At 40.9% G+C, this 22,076-nt stretch overlaps 1 protein-coding gene across 2 annotated transcripts in view; it reads right to left on the bottom strand.

Moving 5' to 3' along the window:
- ACSL1 (acyl-CoA synthetase long chain family member 1) overlaps positions 1-17,318 on the bottom strand; it is a 59,660-nt gene extending 42,342 nt beyond the window's left edge. For both annotated transcript variants that reach the window (XM_021007592.2, XM_021007593.2), the window contains exon 1: positions 17,092-17,318. In XM_021007592.2, the coding sequence (XP_020863251.1) occupies positions 17,092-17,286 (195 nt within the window). In that variant the 5' untranslated portion in view covers positions 17,287-17,318. The remainder of the gene's footprint in view (positions 1-17,091) is intronic.
- Between the last annotated feature and the right edge of the window lie 4,758 nt (positions 17,319-22,076).

Raw genomic sequence — 22,076 nt, 5'->3', positions numbered from 1 at the left:
ACACAGCTAGTAAATGCTATGTGTCTGAGGCTGGATTTGAACTCAGGTCCTCCTGACTTCAGGGCTGGTGCTCTATCCACTGTGCCACCTAGCTGTCCCCCCCTTTCCTCACTTGTAAAGGGAGGAAGTTAGCCTGGATAAGCTCTAGTGTCCCTTTTAGCTTGAACACTTTAAAAATATACAGAGAGGATTTCAGTGTCTACAGGGGAATGTTGAAAAATTTAGACTATTCCAACTTTAAGGCTTTTCTTAGTTTTATTTTATTAGGGTACATGTGATTTAGTTTTCAAGTATTTAAAGATCTTGTGGACATCCCTTTAAAACTTCTTCTCCATCTTGGGATGGGGGGAGGGGGGAGATGGGATGAAAATTTGGAATTCAAAAACTTGTGGGAGTGACTGTTGAGAACTAAAAATAAATAAATTTATATTAAAAAAATAAAACTTCTCCTTTGAGGATAAAGATTATTACATATACTTAAAGAAGTGGTACTTAAGGCATTTGCTCTAAGAGATAGAACAACATTTTCTCATCTCAGCAGTAATCTGGCTTTTCTCTCTTTCTCCTCACACTTTTTTCTTTTAAATCAAGTTTTCAAATTGAAGAAAGTCATTCTGGCATTTTGCAGCTCAGCTGACAATATAGATTATATACAGAGAGAAGCAGTGTGTAACAGTGGGAATTGTACCCTAGCTTTGGAATTAGAGGAGCTAGGTTCAAATTATGCCTCTATCACTTCTACCTCTATTTTGCACAATACAAAGAGGTTTCCTTAGCTATAAAATGGGGAATGTGATCAGACAGAATTTAGGGTCTCTTCCTGCCTTAAATCTATGATCCTATGAACTAAGTTCAGTTTTTGCTCTCAATTCCACTGCTTTTAAGAAGTCTGTGGTGGGGTGGGGGTGAAAGAAATGCTTGATAATTGAAAAAAATTAATTTTAAAAAACCTATGGGGCATTTTTCTTCACCTTCTTTATTCATTAAAGCCAATTATACATAGAATGATAGTATTTAGAACCAGAAAAGATGATCATTTAGTCCAATCCCCTTCATTTTACAATGGAGGAGGTCCCAAGAAATAAAGCATCCATACTCTGAAGTCTGTCTAAATCAGTGTTCTTTTCACTAGGCTACACACTTCAGATTTTAAGAATCTGCTTCTTTCTCTGACATAGATTCCAACCTCTCCCAGACTCATGGCATGGAAAAAATCCATCTCTGGCCAGCTGAGAAGGTTGAGTCTGCCCAGACTCCAAATCATTACTATGAGCCCATGCTCAAAACCTACAGCTTCATGGCACCTGCTTGTGCTCCATGGCCTGAGCCTTCTACGACCCAGGGTCGGCTCCACGTCACAGCTGAGACTTCCAAGAGGACTTGGCTTTTGTGAAGGGCTCTGCTACCTCTCTCTACTCAGGTTCCTATGCTCATCTGTGTCTGGAAATGGATCGATTCTAAAGAATCCTCAAGAGGAGTGAGTGTAAGGTCTAGAACAGGGGTTCTCAACCTGAGAATTTTCAAAAAAATATTTTTGGAAATAAAAACTCTTTCAATATAATTTGTTTATTTTGTAATCACACATATTTTATTTCATGCATTTAAAAAATTATTCTGAGAAGTTCATGAACTTCACACTGTCAAAGGGGTCCAAGAAACAAAAAAAGTAAGGACTTCTGAACCAGAGTTTGCTATTTTATTCAAGAGGACCCCATTTGCAAGAGGGCTTCCATGTTGGAAGGGCTTCCTAAGCGATTTCAAAATGAATCATGCATGTCAAAAGACCGAAAGGTACATTCTGTTAATGACCAAAGCCAGAGGTCATTTTTCATAGTCTGATGCCATCAGGGGAAGACAGCCCTATTAGCGAAAGTGGGTAATAGGGCAAGGGGATGGATGGTGCACAAGAACTCCTCCACACTGCTCAACTTTTCTATTTCTCTGTCTCTCAGTCTCGGTCTCTGTATCTTCAAGAAGTGGGGGGAGGTGGAATGGAGAAAAAAAATGCTATATAATTGGAAAAAATTTTAAAAAATTTAAAAAATAAAAAGGGGAGGAAAGGAAAATAAAAAGGAAAGAAAAAAACTTGAAAAGTGAAAATTAAGAAGAGACTATAGTAGTAGCAACAACTACTCCAGGAACCTATGTCTACCTCTAAGCCAGCCTGTGAAGTTTGCCTTCGTATCACTGATATTAACAGTAACTAACATTTATGGGGCCCTGTAAGGTTTGCAATTTGCTTTGCATGTCTGGTTTCATTTGATCTTCACAATAACCTCGTGAGATAGGTCTTACAAAAACTGTTACCTCTGTCTTACAGATGAGGAAATGGAGGCTCTGGCAGGTTTTGACTTGTCTATTGTTACATAAGTGGAGGAGATAGGGGAGTCAGGGTTCAAATGCAGGTATATCCTTGCCACTACATCCTGCAGTCTCTCCCTAATGCTTATGATCAAACTATACTAGTTTTTAGCCTTGTTTGTGTCTCGGACCCCTTCTACCCTCTGGAGAAGCCTACGGACCCCTTCTCAGAGTAAAACTTTTAGATGCATAACATAAAATATGGAGGATGACAAAGGAAATCAATTAAATTGAAAATAAAGAAACCACTTTTTTTCCCATTCAAGTTCACAGATCCCCTAAAATCAGTCTATGGACCCTCAGTTAAGATCTCTGACCCGTATCTTTTTTCATGAGTTTTAGCAGTGATATCTCACACAAAGCAGGAGCAGCCTTTATGCTAATTTTGAAGAGTATTTCTGGAGTTGTAAATGGGGGCAAGTTTTACTCCCCCACTGCCATACAGCACTGAACCAAAAGATCTGAGAAGGGGTGCAAGGCTGTCCAATTAAGCCCTCGAATTTGCCTTCCCTGTTAGAGTCACCATTGGAAACTGCCAGGTTCCTAAAACGTGGGCAATCTGAATGGACCCACATCATAGGCAAACCTGTCCTTGCAAATATGTTAAAAGCTGAAAAAAGTGAAAACACGAGGTTAAAGAGTGGTTTCCAAGCACTTGGAGTTAGGAAAGTTCATTGCATCCCTATTAAAAACACCTAGCAAGGCAACTTAAGGGGACTAATTAATTGTTACACAACCAAACAATATGCAAGCGTTTCCAGGCAAAGAAGCAAACTCCCTCCCTGCCCAGAAATCCTGATGTTCAAGGGAACAGGTGAAACTGGGTGAAAGGCTTCGAGTCATCTCCCTGCAAGGTGATCTCGACCATGCCAAAGACAGAACAAAACAAGCCAGCAGCAGCACACTTTGTACTTGGAAAGTTTTGTTCCCCTGTGAGAAGTGATCATAAGCTTCCATTCCCCATAAAATTCAATTGTCACCCCTCTCTCCTTGAATTCAAATTCTGTGACTCAGGATATGGTCTGAGCCTTATACCTTGGTAGAAAGATCAAAGTGTGGAAACCCTCTGTAAACCCTGAAGGTCAAAGAATATTTCTTTGTGGCACAGGATACAATTAGAGCTAGTTACAAAGTAAAGACGTATCTCAGGAGCAAGCTAGTTGAGGGCATTTGATTATTTTTCTTTTATAGCATCATTTCATGCCCACTCTCTTCTAAACTGACAAATGACTTCAGTAGAAAAGTACAAACAGGGGACAGCTAGGTGGCACAGTGGATAAAGCACTGGCCCTGGATTCGGGAGGACCTGAGTTCAAATCCAGCCGCAGACACATAATACTCACTAGCTGTGTGACCCTGGGCAAGTCACTTAACCCCACTGCCTAGACCAAAGAAAAAAAAAAGAAAGAAAGAAAGAAAGAAAAGAAAAGTGCAATCAGCCAGAGTTCCTTGGCCTGTTCCTAGGACTCCTCTCCCATGACACATTCACCAATGCCACAGGTCCTTATGGGGTAACACATATACAAGTCATAGCTTCATATAACTAACCAAGAGCTTTCTTTGCTGGTCATAAAGGCATCTCAGGATGGCTTTCCTAAATCAGATCTAACATTACATAGCATATTAAGATTTGAAAAATGCTTTACATGTCAACTCATTTGATCCTCGGGTAGATCTTGCTATTATACCTATTTTGCAGATGAGAAAACTGAGGCAAATAGGGGTTAAGTGACTTGCCCAGGGCCACACTCAAGACTCAACTCCTGACTCCAAATCCAGTGTTCTATCCATTATGATACCTAGCTGCCTCTAATTTCCTTTCACCCAACTTTAATTTCAATACCACATGGTACAAAGATTTGGAGCTAAGAGAATTCTGATTCAAATTTTGGCACTTGGTACCTGTATAAGTAACTCTGGGCAAATCACTTTGTCTCTCTGGGCCTCAGTTTCCTCAGCTATAAAATGAGGTTAGACCAGAAGATCTCTGAGGTTCCTTATAGCTCCAGACTTGTGATCTCACGATCTCCCTCCTCTTCCCACAGAACTTCTATTTCCAAAAAGGCCACAGCACCACCCCTCCAGCACTCCAAGCCAGGGTCCTAGGGGTGAGCGGCATAAGCCCTCACCTCTGCCCTTCATTCTGTATATCCCAAAGGAGGCCAAAGCCTACTTCTCAATACAGAACCACACCATTCTGGAATGGGAAGGGGCTTTGAGAAGATGAGCTTCAGACCCGGAGACCCAACCTATGACCAACCATAAGAGCCTATCTTGCGCACTTCCTACATTCATCCCTCTCTCGCACTGGGCACCGTCACTTCTCACTGAAATGCTTCGTGAGTGATGACAGTGATGACGCTTTTAAAATACAGACATTTGGTGAGTGTGGCAGGTAAACGGGATCACAGAATTAATGGGAACTGAAAAGTGACCTCACAGATCACCTAGTGCAACATTCTTATGTTCTAATGAGGAACTGAGGGCAATGAGATCTAGAATCCAGCTATTAAATCTGACCATGTGACACAAGCTATAATGAATTAATCTCAGAGATCAACCACAATCCTGAAATTTGGCTTTCAGCCTTTCTTTTCCTGTTTTTGGACCAGTCCTATGATCGCATCACAGCCTAATACACTGCATTGCTCAAATCAATCTTTTTTTTTTTTTACCAGGGAAGTCAGAAGAAATGAAAAGGGCAGATAGAAGGGAAGGACATAACGATTACATTTAGTAGCATATTCATTCTTCAGGCCAATTTATACTTGTAACTGGACTTGAAGAAAGATCCCAAGAAAGTCACTTATTTCAAGTTACTTATGATTTCCATCACTCTGCCAATTTGGCAGAGAAAGAAAGAAAAGTTGTCAACAAAGTTGATGTGTTGACTTGCATTTGCTTGATTGTACTCATTTGTTCCAAGGGAGCATTCAATGGGGATTGAAAACAGACAGTGATTATTTTTTTTAAAAAAAAGGAAGAGTATCAATAAAACAAAACAACAAAAAAGGGGGAAAATCCTCATTAGAGGACATGTCGGTTAAGTCTTTCCAGCTTGGTAGGATTAGCCCACATTTTGATGGGATAGCCCAAGAACCCAGAAATACCTCTCCATTATAGGCATCTGAAGAAAAAAACCAACAACTCATAGTCAGGACTCCAGTGGAAAAATCCCTTAAATATTAAATGTTTTTGAAGATTGGGTTTCTACCTTTACTGATCCCGACTCAATCTTTGATTTCCCAACTCTCTCTGCCTTGAGGGTCTTTGAAGGTCTATTTGTTTTCCACCTGTTGTCCCAAAGAACAACCCGATTCATATATCCAAGCACTTGCTTTGAAAGGTAACAGAGCAAGCATTTCTGTTGAGGCATCTGTTCTTCCTCCTCCCTACAGACCACTCTATCTGAGTAAGGCAGTGTACCCTCCCACCCCACCCCACCCCTGCCCATTCATGGAGTTTGGGCACAACAAAACCCAGAGACTCATGTATATGCCAGAGCAAGGATCTTAACTCATTCAGAGCATCCTAGCTCTTGATAATAGGGCAAGAACTGTACATCTTCCCTCCCCACACCATTGGTCTAAGGTTGAGACTTGCTTCGGGAGCAGAAGCGTTAAACGGATCATTTTTGCACTTTGTACATCAGTTGAGACTGCCTTCTAAAGCCAATTTAGAGAGTGTAACTCAGCTGCTGGCATGGCAGAGTGGAAAGGACACTGGCACTGATGTCAAAGACCTAGGTTCAAATTCTATCTCTGAACTTTTACTTCTGATGTGATTTGACACTTTCGCACACTTCAGTTTCCTTCCAGCTCTTTCTCTAGAATTCCATGATGTATTTGCTATTTGTGTACACCTTATACAGCACGTGTTTCTGAAAAGTTGCATCAACTGAACTTGTCTAAAATCAATCCTAACCTTCACCTTTCCCCTAAATTTACAGTGAATTCAAAAAGACTTATCTTCCTACTCTGGCAGTTGGACTAGAACCCCTGAGGTGAATCCTTTTGTAATGCAAACAAACAACTCTTAATTTTTTGTTTTTACAGACTCCTAAACCCTAAAGTCAGCATTTGGGTTAGTCCTAAATTTCAAGGACAGGAAATATTTCTTTTCCTACTGACGTCAAATTTGTCATTTACTCTATAGTTATGCTTTATGCATCTTCCCAGACAGGTTTCACAATACGCTATTAAAAAAGCCATTCCAGAAGGTTTCCAATGAGTTCCAGTTTAAATAGTTAAGAAGTCACTCCACAAGATTTTGAGAAATTTTGTCATTAACATTTAAAAGTTCTCCTAAATGGGTTAAAGTACTTAACTTTACATTTATAATAAATATTTATACATACATTTTAAACAAGTTAATCCCTTGCCAGACTTTTCTTTAAAGTAAAAAGCAGCTCCCCCACTGTCAAAAATCTAGGCTTCCATGTTGCTTCACACAGGTTAATTTATCTTTCATAAAAGATCCTCAGGAATGTGTTCATTCAATTCAATATTTATTAAGTACTTACCATTTATTATGTACCTACCATGTATTAAGTACCTAACATTTATTAAGTATACTCAGTGAGTCACTAGGGAGAGGGAGGCCTGGCATACTCTTCTTCCATCTCTCCCTTCCTTTCCATTCTTACCCCAACCTAAGTCCAGGCTCTGATTCCCTACTACCTGAACTATTCTCAACAGCGGTTTTTGTTGCCACCATCAGGAAGGCAGGGCAGTTGATCCATGGGGTGGCTGAGAAGATGAAACTATTGCCAATGAGCCCTCCTGGTGTAAGTGGGAAGAGTCCTGGCCCTTCAGACACAAGATCTGGGTTTTCAACTTCCTAACCTATGTAACCTTGTACAAATTTCTCCACTTGAAGAAACTGGACTCAAGCAGTTCTTAACCTGAGGTCAACGGGTAAAATTTTAGGGGAGTGGCCCTATGAATTTGGATGGAAAAAAAATTTTACATCTTTATCTTCATCAACCCTTGGCTTCCTTTGTAATCATATGTATTTTACTTTATGCATCTAAAAACACGGTCCATAGGCTTCACCAGTTTGGCAAAGGAGTCCTGGACATAAGAAATGTTAAGAACACCTGGACTAGAAAATCTTCAAAGTCCCTTTTATTTAACTTTAGATCCTATTATTTGAACCCAACCAGGGCAGGGTACTGGCCTCTTTCCCATACCAAGGCTTCCTGCAGCCAAGACTATATAAAGCAGATTAGAAACACTGGCCCAGAAACAGGAGCTAAATTGGACTTCCCGCTGTCCTGCTACATTATTGGGAGTGTAAGCAAAAGAGCCAGAAGGAGAGAACAGTTGGTTATCTAGGTGGCTTTCGCTGGGGGTCCATGCTAGGAAGAGTCTCCTGCAGGATGCTGGAGATGTCCAGGAACAATAACAAGATCCTGGCCAATAAGTACCTTCTGAGCCTTCCCTCAGGGTCTCTGGTGTGTCTGGGCCAGAGGTCCCAGGGCATTCACGTCTTTGCTGCTCTTCTGTATAATGGCACAGGCTTTGGGAGGACAGCCTGGCCCCAATAGAGAAGATGAATAATTAAGAGTTGGCTGCTGCCTTTCCTGGAGTCTGGCCCAAAGGGACAGTGAATGGGACTTGGGAGGGAGGAAGACCCGGGGTTTGAATCCCTCTTTGGCTTACTAACTGTGTGACCTCAGCAAGGACCCTCTCTGGATCTCAGTTTCTCCATCTATAAAATGAGGGAGTTTGGCTTGATGGCTTCCTTCATCCTCTCTTGCTCTAAGTCTACGACCTTATGAGAGAAGAGGCACAGAACCTATACCTGAGGAGATGTAGGAAACATTTCTAAGTATTCTTCTGATGTCACCAGTTGGTCTCCACCATAACCCAACCTACTTTAATCAAAACCTTCTCTAATCACAGTTCCTCCCGACCTTGAAGTTCTCCCTCAAAATTGCTTCCCTCTATCACTAAGCCCATTCTAAACCACCCTTGTCTATCTGTACGGCATTCAAGACTCCCACTTCACCCCAGAACAGCTGTGGGTAGCTGCATGTTTTGTGCACCAGTCACAAATTTAAAGTTTGGTGAGGGTGTTCTTCCTAAGCCTGCGCCACATTTTGTATATGCTCACATTTTTGAAGCATAGAATCTAGACGGTGAAAGAAGCCACTGTTAATGTGTGTCCCTCCACCTAGTTCCTTCTCCTGCAGCCAGGGTCTCCTGTGTTTTGTGTAAAACCCAGGGTTTCGCTGCCATGGAAGTTTCACAACTCTGCTGTGCAAGATGAGCTGTGCTCATGAACTGGTTTTGTACATTAGACAATACAGGCTTATGACAGAAACAAGGTCAAGTCACAGGTCTAAACAAAGGGTGCTCGGGAAAGATCAGCTGGCCTAGTCTCAGGTTATGAGTGTCATGCTATTAAACCTGAGCCTCCTGAACTGGGAGTCTCAGAGGGAGAAGAACTTTACTTAACCTGATCACTACCCTATATCAACTTTCCAGAAAGCTTTGAAACCCTGGACAATTTTCCTACCTGGCAATCTCTTCACCTAGGATGTTTAAAACAACTGTGGATTTAACTAAGTCCTTACAACTCCATTAACTGTTTCAAAAAAAATTTCCTTCCTCTCTACCTCAAATATTTATCTTGCAAAAATGTCACCTTGGTGCCTTCTCTACAGCCTCACTATTACTTAACCCACTCACCCATCTCCACTAAAAATCCACTGTTGGACCACCTACATTTACTGAGCTACTGATCTTCTAAATGTGGTATCTGTTTAAAAAAAATCAAACAAGATGATCGACTACTGGAGCAAATTAATGACTTCCATATTGGCATTCTCATTAGAAATTATGCTAAAAGGACAAAAGTTTAAGCAAGAGGATGGCTAACAGGTTCACCTTGGAAAGAGAAAGCTTCATTATGTGACCATGGGCAGCAAGAAACATTTCATTGGAAACTAACTCTGTCATTGGTGCTTTCAATGCGCATGATAAACACAGGAAAGGAGACAATCACAAAGAAATTTACAGTGTAAATTACACTGACATGTGTTAGAAGATGAAGTAGAGAAATTCTCTGAGTGAACTAACAGGGTTCTCCAAACTAATTCAGTGTATAACTTGATACCTGGTGACTTCACTGCATGAAGATGGGGAACGATATGGCTCAAGGTTAAAAAAGGAATTGAAAAAGGTCAAAAGCTATAAACTACCTGGAAGCCTCACATCTATATATCATGAATAATTTCTTAAAAAGAGATCTGAAAGGTCTAAGAACAAAGCATTCCTCTTAACTTAACTGGCAAGAAACAACTGAGAGGAAGGTCACCACCAATGAAGCTGTCTGGTCACCAAATAGAGCAAAGGTCAGCATTAGCACAAATTATAAGAAAGGATAAATCATGTGACCTTTTCAAATAGTCTATTGGTCTATTAGAGTCTTAGGAAGCACAAATTCAGCCACAAAATATTACAGAGGACAACTGAAGGTTATACACAGTACTACCACACAAAATCAGTGAGAGGGAGATAATTATATATATGTATATATATATATATATATATATATATATATATATATATGTGTATATATATATGTATATATGAGAGAGAGAGAAAGAGTTAGAGACTTAGTTTACAAAAAGCTTATGGTAATATTCATCTAAGCCAGATCATTCACATCATGTACACTGTCAGAGTCATTAGTGAATACAACAGATCACTTAGAAGAAAGAGGAAATAGATAAGTCTGTGAAACATCACAAGCCTGGCGCAGAGGAGAGATGAGGGACCTCTATTACCTGGATAGCAGCTGGAGCTCATTCTCTACTAAAACCAAAACCACGAATAAGTTCTTGACTTGCTTTAATGATATTTTCCTCCTTCAAAAAGAAGGAAGAGCCACTAAGGGAAAATTCCATTTTGGATCTTATTCTCACCAAAAGGAAAAGCAGACCCCTGCCATCTTAGAATCTGTGATAGAAATGGAGAGGAAAGCTGGACAGAATCTGACATGCAGCCTAGATTTTATGAGCATTACAGGACGGATGACTGTAATCTCATGTACCAAAATTCTCCCAGGGGAAGTCGGTCCAGGAATGGATGGGGGATAGGAAACTCTCAAAAAAGAAATTCTAATGGGGCAGCTAGGTGGCGCAGTGGATAGAGCACCGGCCCTGAAGTCAGGAGGACCTGAGTTCAAATCCGGCCTGAGACCAAACACTTGACACTTACTAGATGTGTGACTCTGGGCAAGTCACTTAACCCCAATTGCCTAAAAAAAAAAATGAAATTCTAAGACAGGGGCTCTTAACATTTCTTTGGGTCCTGGGCCCATTTGGCTGTCTGGTGAAGCCTATGGACCTCTTTTCAGATTCATGCTTTTAATTGCATTAAAACTAAATGCATAGGATTACAAAGGAAATCAAATATACTGAGATAGCTAAAAAACAGTATTGAGTGTCCATCAAACAGGGAATGCTTGTAAAAAATATGATATACTAATGACATGATAAAGTAATGGATAACATATAAAGGACAACAACAATGTGCATGAAAAGATCACTAAAAGAAAGTTGCACTTTAAGAAATTTTAAAAAACCAATGAAATCCAAAGAGAACAGATAATTTAAAAATCTTTACAGCAAACAGCCAGGGGGCTGGCTATCAGAACAGAATATTGTGTACATTTTTAGACAGGGTCATTTACATTGGATGTTTTTGATTATTTGCTGGGTTTTTGCCATAAGGAAGAGTTCAATGAGGAGTGGTGTAGTGTGTGAAATTACTGATGTTTGGATTTAAAAAGTATGGTCATGGTTCCATAAAAATAGTGACAACATGGATGACAAAGAGAGGGGAGAATGAATTACTCCTTCCTTGCCTTCTGTTTTCATTTCCAAGGACTGGAAAAGACAGAAGGGGACTAAGAGAGTAATAAACAAGATAACTATGAAGAAATTAAGAGAACAAATTTTGTCCTAATTTTCATAAAAAGGAAAAGAACAGAGCCTGCAAATTTATAAGGGCAGTGAAATTAACTTTGATTCCCAGAAAAACTCTAGACATCTTATTAAAAGAGTTGGTTAGTGAACATTTAGAAAAAGAAAGCAATGATTACAAAGAGTATGGCTTCACTAAGAACAATCATTACAGACTAACCTTAAACCTTTTTTTGATAGGGTTACTTAATTGGCACACAAGGAGAATGCTGTAGATATGGTTGACCTACATATTAACAAAGCATGAAGCATCTCATGCTATTCTTGTGGGGAAAAATGGAGAGATACAGCCTAGAAGATCTTGATAGGCCAGAACATTGGACTGAAATGGAAAAAAAAGATGAAATCTAACAGGGATACATGTAAAGTCTTACACTTGGCTTCAAAAGATAAACTTTGGAGTATTTTATTTTTTTATATAAATTTATTTATTTTCAGTTTTCAATATTTACTTCCACAAGATTTTGAGTTTCAAATTTTCACCCCATCTCGTTCCTCCCCCCACCCCAAGATGGCATGCATTCTGAATATCCCTTCCCCTAGTCTGTCCTCTCTTCTATCTCTTCCCCCCTTCTCCTTCTATTTTCCTGTAGGGCAGGACAGACTTCTGTACCCCATTTCCTGTATTTCTTATTTCCCAGTAGCATGTGAAAACATTTTTTTAAACATATATTTTTAAAACTTTAGGTTTCAAATCTTCTCCCTTCCTCTCTCCCCACCCACTCTCATTAAAAAGGCAAGCAACTCAATATAGGTTACACATGCACAGTTATGCGAAACACTTCCACAGCAGACATGCTGTGAAAAACTAACTCTATTTCCCTTAATCCTATCCTGCCCTCCCATTTATTCTATTCCAAAAGATAAACTTTGAAGTACAAAATGGCAAAGGGCAGCTAGGTAGCACAGTAGATAGAGAGCGCTGGGTCTGGAATTAAGTAGACTCATCTTCCTGAGTTCAAATCTGGCCTCGGATACTTTCTATGTTAATCTAGGCAAGTCACTAAACCCTGTTTACCTCAGTTTCCTCACCTGTAAAATGAGCTGGAGAAGGAAATAGCAAACTACTCTAGCATCTGCCAAGAAAACCCCAAATTGGGTCTTGCAGAACCAGACATGACCAAAATGGTTGAACAACAAGATGGCATGGCTAGACAGCAGTTTGTTTGAAAAAGACCTGGGAATTTTAGGGAATATAAGCTTGATGTAAGTCAGTAGTGGGAGAGAACAGCCAGGAATCTAACAGAGAGGTGACAATACTGCAATAACCTCTGTGAGTCAGACTATACCTAGAAGGTTGTGGTCAGTTCTTGACACCTAGATTTTAGAAGGCTACCAAACATCCAGAGGAGGGCAACGAGGAAAGTGGAGCACCTTAACTTCATGAGAGACAGCGCCACTTCAAAGGTCTGTGATCCTGACACTAGAGAAAATCAGGGAAAACGGGACAACTGTCTTCAAGTGGCAAAAGGCTGCCCCATGCAAGAAGAATGACTCTTGTTCTCTTTGGCCCCAGGGGGCAGAAAAGCAGGAGTGCAATGGGCTCAAAGCTGCGAAGAGGAAAGTTTAGGCTTAATGTCAAGAAAAACTTCCTTCTCAGGTTCCTGTTCCTCTTCTCTCTGTGTGAGTACCATCAATATGCATATACACATAGATTTGTACAAATATGTACATATTATACATACCTACATGGCAGAGGGCACACACACACACACACACACGCACATACACCGTAGATAGAACCTGAGAAGGAAGTTTTTCTTGACATTAAGCCTCTCTTACCCAGTACTCTCCTAGTTCTGCCCCCTGGGGCCAAAGAGAACACGGATATTCCTCTTGCACCAGGGATTATTTTTGCCTTCCTCTCCCTGCCTGCCCAGTGTTTATTAGCATAGAGCCTGGCGTGTAGTAGGTGCTTCATAAATGCTTACTGGTTAACTCTTAACAATGAAAACTGCTGGAAAGTGTATGTGCTGCCTCAGAAGACAGTGGGTTCCACCTTGCTTGACGTTTTGAACCATCTCTCACTTGAGCTCCATCTGCCTCAGTCTGGATACATGGCAGCATAGCACAGATGACTTCCTGGATGACTGCATCCACCCCCATCTTACTCCTTTACTGTCTCAGTGACCAGGGAGCCTATTCAACACCAGGATTCCTCTGTTTATGAGGAGCACCCATAGCTGCTGTTGCATCTTCTCACTGCCAATCAGCAGTCTATGCCTCCACCTATTTGGGTGGCTGCCCCAATTGCTGGGCTGTTCTGCACCTGTGCTAATGGCACCTGCAACCTTCCTGAACTTTCTGCCCACCAGGGATTGACCTCAATCTTTCCGTTTCATCCCTAGAATACCTGACTCTTGCCTTAACCTCATGTTCCTTTTTCTGGTCTTCATCTGACCCTGCAGGTCTTCCTCCACCACCATCCCCAGGCTTCCTCAGTCTGTGCTCATCCACATAGCCTTCGAATATGAATGCTGACATGTTGACCATTCCCCTAACTGCGACATCCTGATGTGCTGAACACCAGGCCCTTGGACCAGTGGGGTGGGTTCAGTATTTTTCTTAACCATCTAATACAGCAGTAGTCTAATGATTGTGCATTAACATACCATCAAACTGAGGGAACGGATATGAAAGCTCCAATATGCTTTTATGGTGTAAGCATTATTCAACCAATTCTAATGATAATGATAATTATATTAATTCTAATTCAACTAAAACTGAGAGGATGAGGAAATAAGTGTGACAGGATTAAACTGCTGCCTAGCTGGGGTCTACGTTTTAGTCCTCAATTTGAATATGCCCAACACCTTTACTGCAAAGCAAGGCTCATCCTCCTGGCGAATATGAGACTCTGGACTGTGCAAGACTAAAGCTCTGAGTGTAAGTGCCTAAGTCTTTTTGGGAATGTTCCTCCCTTCAGACTCCCCCCACCCAAAGACCCAGTGTCTTGCAATGATATGACCATGCCAAATGAGAAAGTTAACATGACTGCTACCAGACCAGACTGACAAAAAAAGTTAAGGAATGTTGTTACTTTGTATCCATTTGTTTGCAAATGAGATACAAATAAGCAACATTCTGGGTCATGAACTTGGCTCCCTCACAGCAGGCCCTCACAGGCACTGAATTAAATCCTTGATGAAATCATTGAATTACTCCAAGTTTTTGCTAATTTCTCCCCCCCCCAGTTTCTCATATATCCACCTAAAATTTACAAAAATACATGAAGAAGAGCTCTGATAGTGTTTAAGCAGCTTCATGTTCACCTAAGGCCAAAACACAATCTACCATCATCTGCGGGTGCCTTTGTATTGCCAATCCCTAGCACTGTACCTAATCGGTGCCTAATAGTGCTTCCTGATCGATTCAGGTAGTGGATAGAGCTCTGATCTTGGGAGTCAGGAGGACCTCAGTTCAAATCCGGCCTCAGACACTTGACACTTACTAGCTGTGTGACCCTGGGCAAGTCACTTAACCCCAACTGCCTAGCCAAAAAAAAAAAAAAAGAACCTGATTGATTCAGGTTAATAAGATAGCGCAGAGATTTTAAACTTTTTTTCCCCCATCATGGGCCACCTTAGTAGTATGGGGAAGCCCTTGCACTTCTCAGAATCATGTCTTTAAATGCATAAAATATAATCAGAACACTGATTAGACTGGTATACAGCTATCAAAATATTTTTCTAAACATACTCACAGACCCCAAGTTAAGAGCCACCGTCCTAAAATTGAATGCAATTACAGCAATTTTTAATGGAGGCATTTGCTAGCCACACCATTCACTACATCTGCAACAAAAAAGTCCTACCATGTTTGTAGTCATTTGCAAGTGATTTAGTGATATTAAAGCTATTCTGTATTCCCTTCCTCCCCAAGACTGGAGTTACTATCCTTTCCCTTCTTTGTATGGGTCAGGATAAGTTGCTCTTAATAGACTGTTAAAGTTTCACTTTAACAATCAAGAGTTTTTTTCTATTCTACTCTGTTATGGGAATGCTTGTTTTATTTATTAAGTTCAGAATAAAGTAAATTTTTAAAGAAGAGTTGAGTTCTATTAGGCTATCCTACTCAGACCAGGATTTTATTAGTTCCCACACTGGTCTTCTGCTTAGCTTGAGGGACACCGATGTCAAAAATTAACAGCTTTTCTCCTGCACAGTGGCTCTGTCCTTCTATCATTTGTACAAGGGGTTTTACAATCCTAGCAATTGTTGTCTGATCTTGACCCTTGTGTTTGAATTCAATCTCAATACAACTATCCAAGTTATCAGTATTGTTAAATCTTAATGTGGAGGTGGAAGTGAAGACAAGAGGGATGCAGAATACAGAGCTAAAGCCCAAATACAATCTATACTTAACACAAAAATCAGAGCTGATTTCCTCCCTTCTTTCCTCCCAATGTTTGGGCAGTCTGGAAAGCAGGAAGCCAATATGTATAATAGACAGAGATCCGGCTGCAGATTCAGAAACACCTTAAAGCTTATCATTACTGTGGGACCCTGGAAAAGGGACTCTGCAGACGGGAGCCAGAAAAGGACAGAACCAAGGCCCCCAGTTTGATGAAAGGGTAGTTTCCATGGCAAGGAAAGAGGATCAGTATTTCTGAGCATCCGAAACATGATAAAAATCCTGCTTAAGTCAGACATGCCTACAACATACAGTATCTATTTCTGTTGTAGTGAGAACCCAGATAGAAAGCTCCCCCAGCAGGCTGTTTTATCCCAGAATCCCACTGAAGGGAGCAAAGGGCTCCTAGGTGACAGAGAAGGCCAAGAGAAGCATGTCATACAGCAGAAAGAGAGTGGGTTTTGGAGTAAAAGGGCTTGGGTTCAAGTACTGGTATCCTTCGTACCTTTATTAGACAGCTAGGTGGTGCAGTAGATAAAACATGGAGTCTGAAGTCAAGAAGAGCTGAGTTCAAATATAGCCTCAGACACTTACTAGGTGTGTGACCCTGGGCAAGTCACTTAACTTCCCTTAGGCTCAGTTTCCTGGACTGTAAAATGGGGATTACAGCAGCACCTACCTACCAGGGTTATTGTGAGGATCAAACGAGAACATCTTTCCAAAGTGCCCATCACATAATAGGGACTGTACAAATGCTTATCCCCTTCCCCTTTCCTTAGAGATGCTTCTTCTCTTTGTGGTCCCTTCTATTATCTGTAAGTGATGACCAGACAGAAGATGGAGGTCCCTACCACCTCAGAATCTCTGACCCTAGGAAGGCTTCCCAAGTCCTGCAGACTGGACCTGTCCCAGGGCAGCCACAGCCTTCAAGAGACAGAGATATAGAAACATGGAGATAGAGATAGATAGGAATAGATATACAGACATATACAGAAATGGAGATAGATATAAAGAGGCAGAAATAGAGACAGATAGAATAGAGATATAGACATATAAAAATAGTGAGATGAATAGATATATAGAGATCTAGAGATAGACGTAGAGGCACATAGATATAGAGCTATAAAGCTAGAGACACATAAAGAAATGTATTCATAGATAGAGATAAATAGAGATATAGAGATATAGGGATATAGATAGGTAGAAATAGAGATGTATAGATAGTGATAGAGATAAACAGATAGATATTTGCCTCTGTTTTGGCCCTCGCTACCAGGGGATGACGGCTTATGCCTCAACCTTCACTGGATGAGGAACCTGAGATGGACATGTACACGCCCTACGTGATAGATGACGGCAGTCAAGCCTGACCCAGAACTCACCTCCACTTCCACCGACTGCATGGAGAGGTCACACGGTGGTTTCAGAGCCTTGGGTCTCGTAGCATACCAGAAAGTCGTGAGTGCGGCAAACGCTCCAAAGCCCATTAACGTGTTTGTTGGCAGAGTGCGCATATACTGTCGGAAGTCCCCGAGCTCTGGCATTCGAAAGTATCGAAATAACTCGTGTGCCTGCATCGTCCCGCTGTGGTCGTCCCTTAGGCCAGATTCTGCGGGGAAAGCAGGAGCAAATTCAGTATTTCACAAGGCGACGCCATCCGTGAGCCCCAGTTTCCACTTATAAGGTTGGACGGGACCAAGGGGCCTTTAGGCCTCTTCCAGCTATAAAGTTGCAGACCAAAGTCTAATTAATGACAGGTCCACCCGTCATTGTGATTGCTTCAAATCCTATCATTCAAATATCTTCTAAATAGACTATAATTTTCCTGCCAGAAGTTAAAAGAAGTGCTTTCTTAAGTCTTAAGACAGACTGAGAAATAACCTTATCATTTTCTTTCCTCTTGAAAAACTCCTTTTAAGAGCATTAAGGAGATCTTGTACTTACTAGTGAACAGTTCTTACTCCATGTTCAAACAAGCAGTCTGTCTCTGAATCCTGACTTAGATACCCATAACTATTAGCTGCGTGACCTTAGATAAGTCACTTGATTCCCTCAGCCTGTTTCCTCATCTGCAAAAGGTGGATGATAATACCATTTCCTACTTCACTGGGATATGGTGAGGAAAAGTGAGATAAGTATGTTAAATACTTTGCAAACCTTAAAGCACTATGTTAGCTGCTATTACCTCACTAGTCTCTGTTCATGCAACATGAGATAACCAGACTCAATGGTCAATACTGATATCAGTATAGCCAAATAACAGCCACAGAGAAATTTCAAGTCACCAGTTTGCCTCTAATCTTCATCACAGCCTTATAAAGCTGCCCAAATGGCAAAATAAAGGGATCTGAATTTCACACACTCTCATGTGAGCTTAAATAAGCCTATCTTCGATTTCCTTTCTTTCCTTCTTTCTTTCTTTCTTTCTTTCTTTCTTTCTTTCTTTCTTTCTTTCTTTCTTTCTTTCTTTCTTTCTTTCTTTCTTTCTGCTAGGCAATGGGGTTAAGTGACTTGCCCAGGGTCACATAAGTGTCAAGTGTCTGAGGCCACATTTGAACTCAGCTCCTCCTAACTCCAAGGCCAGTGCTCTCTCTCCTGCTCCACCTAGCTGCCCCTTCTATTTCCTTTGTATTCAAGATGTTTAGGCAGGAGTCCCTTCAGTGGATGGGCAAATAACAATGAAATTTAAAAAACACAACAGTTCAACCAGACAGCATCCCCTGTTCTCATTCCTGTCTTAACTATTTCTATGCTTAATCTGAAACTCTGCTCCTCCCACCAAGCTCTGCTTTGGTTCTACCAACTGGAAAGCTTTCAAAATTTCCTCACAGCACTTCATCTGCACCTTTCTTGGCTCTTAATTATGAGGCAGGATATGATGTTTGTGTCCACGTCTTCTTTTCCTGAAGGTCTGATCATATCACCCCTCTGATGAGGTCTAGAGGTTAGGGGTCCTGGAATCCCAAAATCATGACACCTGGGTCCTGCCTGCAAGAATTCGACCCAAGGTTTATTGAAGATTTGCCATATTAGCCAGACTCTTAAGGAATCTGAGCATCTGTGGGCTACTGGCTAGATTGTGAAAATCAGAGCAGTGGCTAGATTATAAGAATCAGAGCAGTGCCTAGATTTTAGAAATCCCAGCCTCTTAATGGAGACAAGATGGATCTTATATACAGAAAGACTATAAGAGGGATCTAGGAGTGGCCAAGTGGTAAGAGAACAACTCCAGGGGTGGCCAAGATAGGATTAAGGGTGGGAAATGGCTGGTGGGGGGTGCACAGGGAGGTAAGACAATGGAGGGTCAGGCTAGGTTAAGGGTAACAGAGATTGGGCACAGCCATAAAGAAAGGCCAGTTGATGGGATTATAGCCTCAGGGGAACACCAGAGATCAGGCCATGTGGGAAAGTCCAGGGTTTTTCCTTTTTGGGGTCTGGCTCCCAACTTATCACCTCCCTCCCACCCCAAATTCAAAGACTCCCAACTGATTCTCAAAAAGAAAAAAAAAAAGTGCTCTGTGTGACATCTCAATGTCTTCACAGCCTGGCCCCTTCCTACTCTTCCAGCCTTCTGGCACACTACTCCCCTTCTCCAACTCAGGAATTCATCCACACTAGCCTACTTACTGTTCCATACACACTCTATTCCTCACCTCCCTATGCCTTTGCACGGGCTGTCTTCCATGCTTGGAATGTCTGTCACCTCTAGAACTCTCTGGTTACCTTCAAGACTTAGTTCTATCACTGCCTTCTTTCTACAGGAAGCTTTTCCTCATACCCTGGCTGTACATATTTATATGTGTGCATGATTAGGTTACGAGCTACCTGAGAGCATTTACTGTTTCATGTTGGTTTTTGTAGCCTTAGCACTTAGTACCTGGCACACAATAAGCACGGAATAAATACCTGTTGATTAATTATTTCATTTCTATATCTCTATTACCTAGCACTGGGGCCTAGTAAGGGGAGAAAATAAGTTCTTCACAAATGGTTAGATGGAGTTGAAATGAATAAAGAGACTAGAAAATAAGTCAGATAAATTGTCAACACTTGCCTTCTTTTTTTTGTTTTGCCTGATCTGACATCTATCAAGTGCCCAGGGAACTGCTGGGGCCTACTACTTCTCTTCAACAAGTTAAGCATTTATTATGCCCCTGCTGAGTACAAAAGGGTTGGAAATGTTATGCTAATCTGATTGAGACGTCAAGATCCACACAGGTAGCAGATCAGCAAACAAGCCAATTTACAATAAAGTACTAAGCTGTAAAATATAAACAATTAGAAAACACCAGAGTATATAACAAGGTGCTAATTGCATAGGGCTCACAATCAGAACGTTTGTAATTTAGAGAATTCCTGATGGGACTATGTCTCAAAGTTTCAGTCTACTGTAGGCAAAATTAGTTAGCACGCAACTCATGTTTGTTAGTTTTGCTGAACTGCTTCCCCTCCTACCCCATTTGTGATGGGAAAGGGATATATTTGGAAATGAAGAGTATATTAAAAGCTATCAACAAAAATAAAAATAAGCAAATAACTTGCAACTCAAAAGTTCTTTCCCAGCTCCTGACACCTCTCTCCCCAAGTCTGGCTGCGTTTTCTTTGACTGATGGAAAACAGAACACTTTAGAGTTCAGATGTTTTAGCAGTAGGTAGTTTTCTTTAACAGTGAAGTCACAAGATAACTTTCTAAACTTGGAAAGAAAGTTATTGGCTTGATCCTGTTTAAACCTAAATTTCCAAAGTTATTTTCCCCTCAAATGGTATTTGGTTGCTGGAAGTAAATCTAAAACCTACTGATATCAAATTACAGTGTTTATTAGGCTCATTCACTCCTGGTTGATAGAAAGCTCATATCATCAAACAGGCCCTGTATCTTTTAACCCCTTTTTTGTTACAATAAACACTGTAAAAGGTAAATAAGTAAGCTTTCCATGACAAGGCACAGGTAAGCAAATAAGTCTCTTCATTAAGTCTCTTAAGAGACCACCCTACTTGAACAGCCCCCAGCAGCTGATGGCCAGGGAGAGAACCCAGGGCATGTAAGAACAGAAGGATGGATGGAGGTTAAGAGTACTGATGTCAGCTTGGCTGGCACTTTCCTGAATCTCCAAAGTCTCTCAGGGCATTAGTCACATGCAGAACCTCCAGCAACTGCCCAGTAGGCTAAAGGTAACTAGCAGGCAAAATCCATACTAGACTTCTCAGGGGGAGGGGAGAATCAGCCAACAGCAGTAAGCAGAAATCACCCCACTGCCCCACCCACAAAGAGTGGGAGATACTGGTAACAGAGTTTTCCTTTTGCTCAGCCTCCTTTTAAAAAAAATGACAATGGGCATTTAAAAAGAAAAACAATGATGATGGTAGGGCATTTAAAAAGAAAAAAAAAGATGACAGTAAGCCGCCTTTCTTAGAAGCCATGTATTGTACTTAACCATGATAAACAAGCTGCCAAACTCTGCCAACTCAGCTGGTTTGGTTTTTTTTTTTAATACCAAGGAGAAGGAATTTTTGAATTACTTCTAAAGAATCAACATCTATTCCCCATTCACTTCATCCTCATTTATTACCTTTACCATATAAGGAGCAAGAAATCCAAATTCAATATCTGGCATCAGAGGACCTGGTTACAAATCTTACAAATGATGCTTATGACCCAGGTGACCCTGGATTGTCTGTTTCTTTAATTGTAAAATGAGGCCTTTGTACTTGATTGCTTCTAAGGTTTCTTCCAGTTCTAAATCTAAAATTCCGAGAGCACTGCACTCCGGCAGTTAGAAGACCCTAGACCTTGCTCTCCCACCAACTGGGATCAAAGAGTTTGAACCTGACCATCTCTAAAAGGGGCTTTTCTTCCAGCTCAAACGTTTCATGTTCCTATACTATCCAACCCCTCCCAACTACCCGGTAACATTCTTCTAAAAGCACTAAAGGCTTGAATAGACTAGCAGATCACTCCCTCCCTATCCCATAACCAAAAAATAAAAATACCAACAATAAATAGAAGCTCGGGTGAATGAGCATAGACACACAGACACACATGCACATACACACACCAATTACAAAAAGTGATCACTAAAACTAAAGGCACACTATGTCTTGCATGAATATAGGTTATTCAACCAAATCATAAACCAGAACAAAGCTGCATAATTATTTCCTACATTCCTCCTGAAATGAACAGTCATGAGCTAAGTTAATCAGACACCACAAATTTCTATTTTAAGCCTTTGGGGTAACAAGAGTAACCCAACACTGGAGCACAGCATATCAGAAAGGCTAGCATGTCCTTTATAACACCTAATGTGCCTTTAAAACTTCAGAATACTTGAGAAAAGAAGCCCTCATACCTACATTTTCTAACACG

Source organism: Phascolarctos cinereus, unplaced genomic scaffold (assembly GCF_003287225.1).
Source record: "Phascolarctos cinereus isolate Bilbo 61053 unplaced genomic scaffold, phaCin_HiC Scaffold_9;HRSCAF=440, whole genome shotgun sequence".
Lineage (NCBI taxonomy): Eukaryota > Metazoa > Chordata > Mammalia > Diprotodontia > Phascolarctidae > Phascolarctos > Phascolarctos cinereus.
Note: the sequence above shows the minus strand (reverse complement) of the source record. Positions and strands in the feature narration are given on the sequence as shown.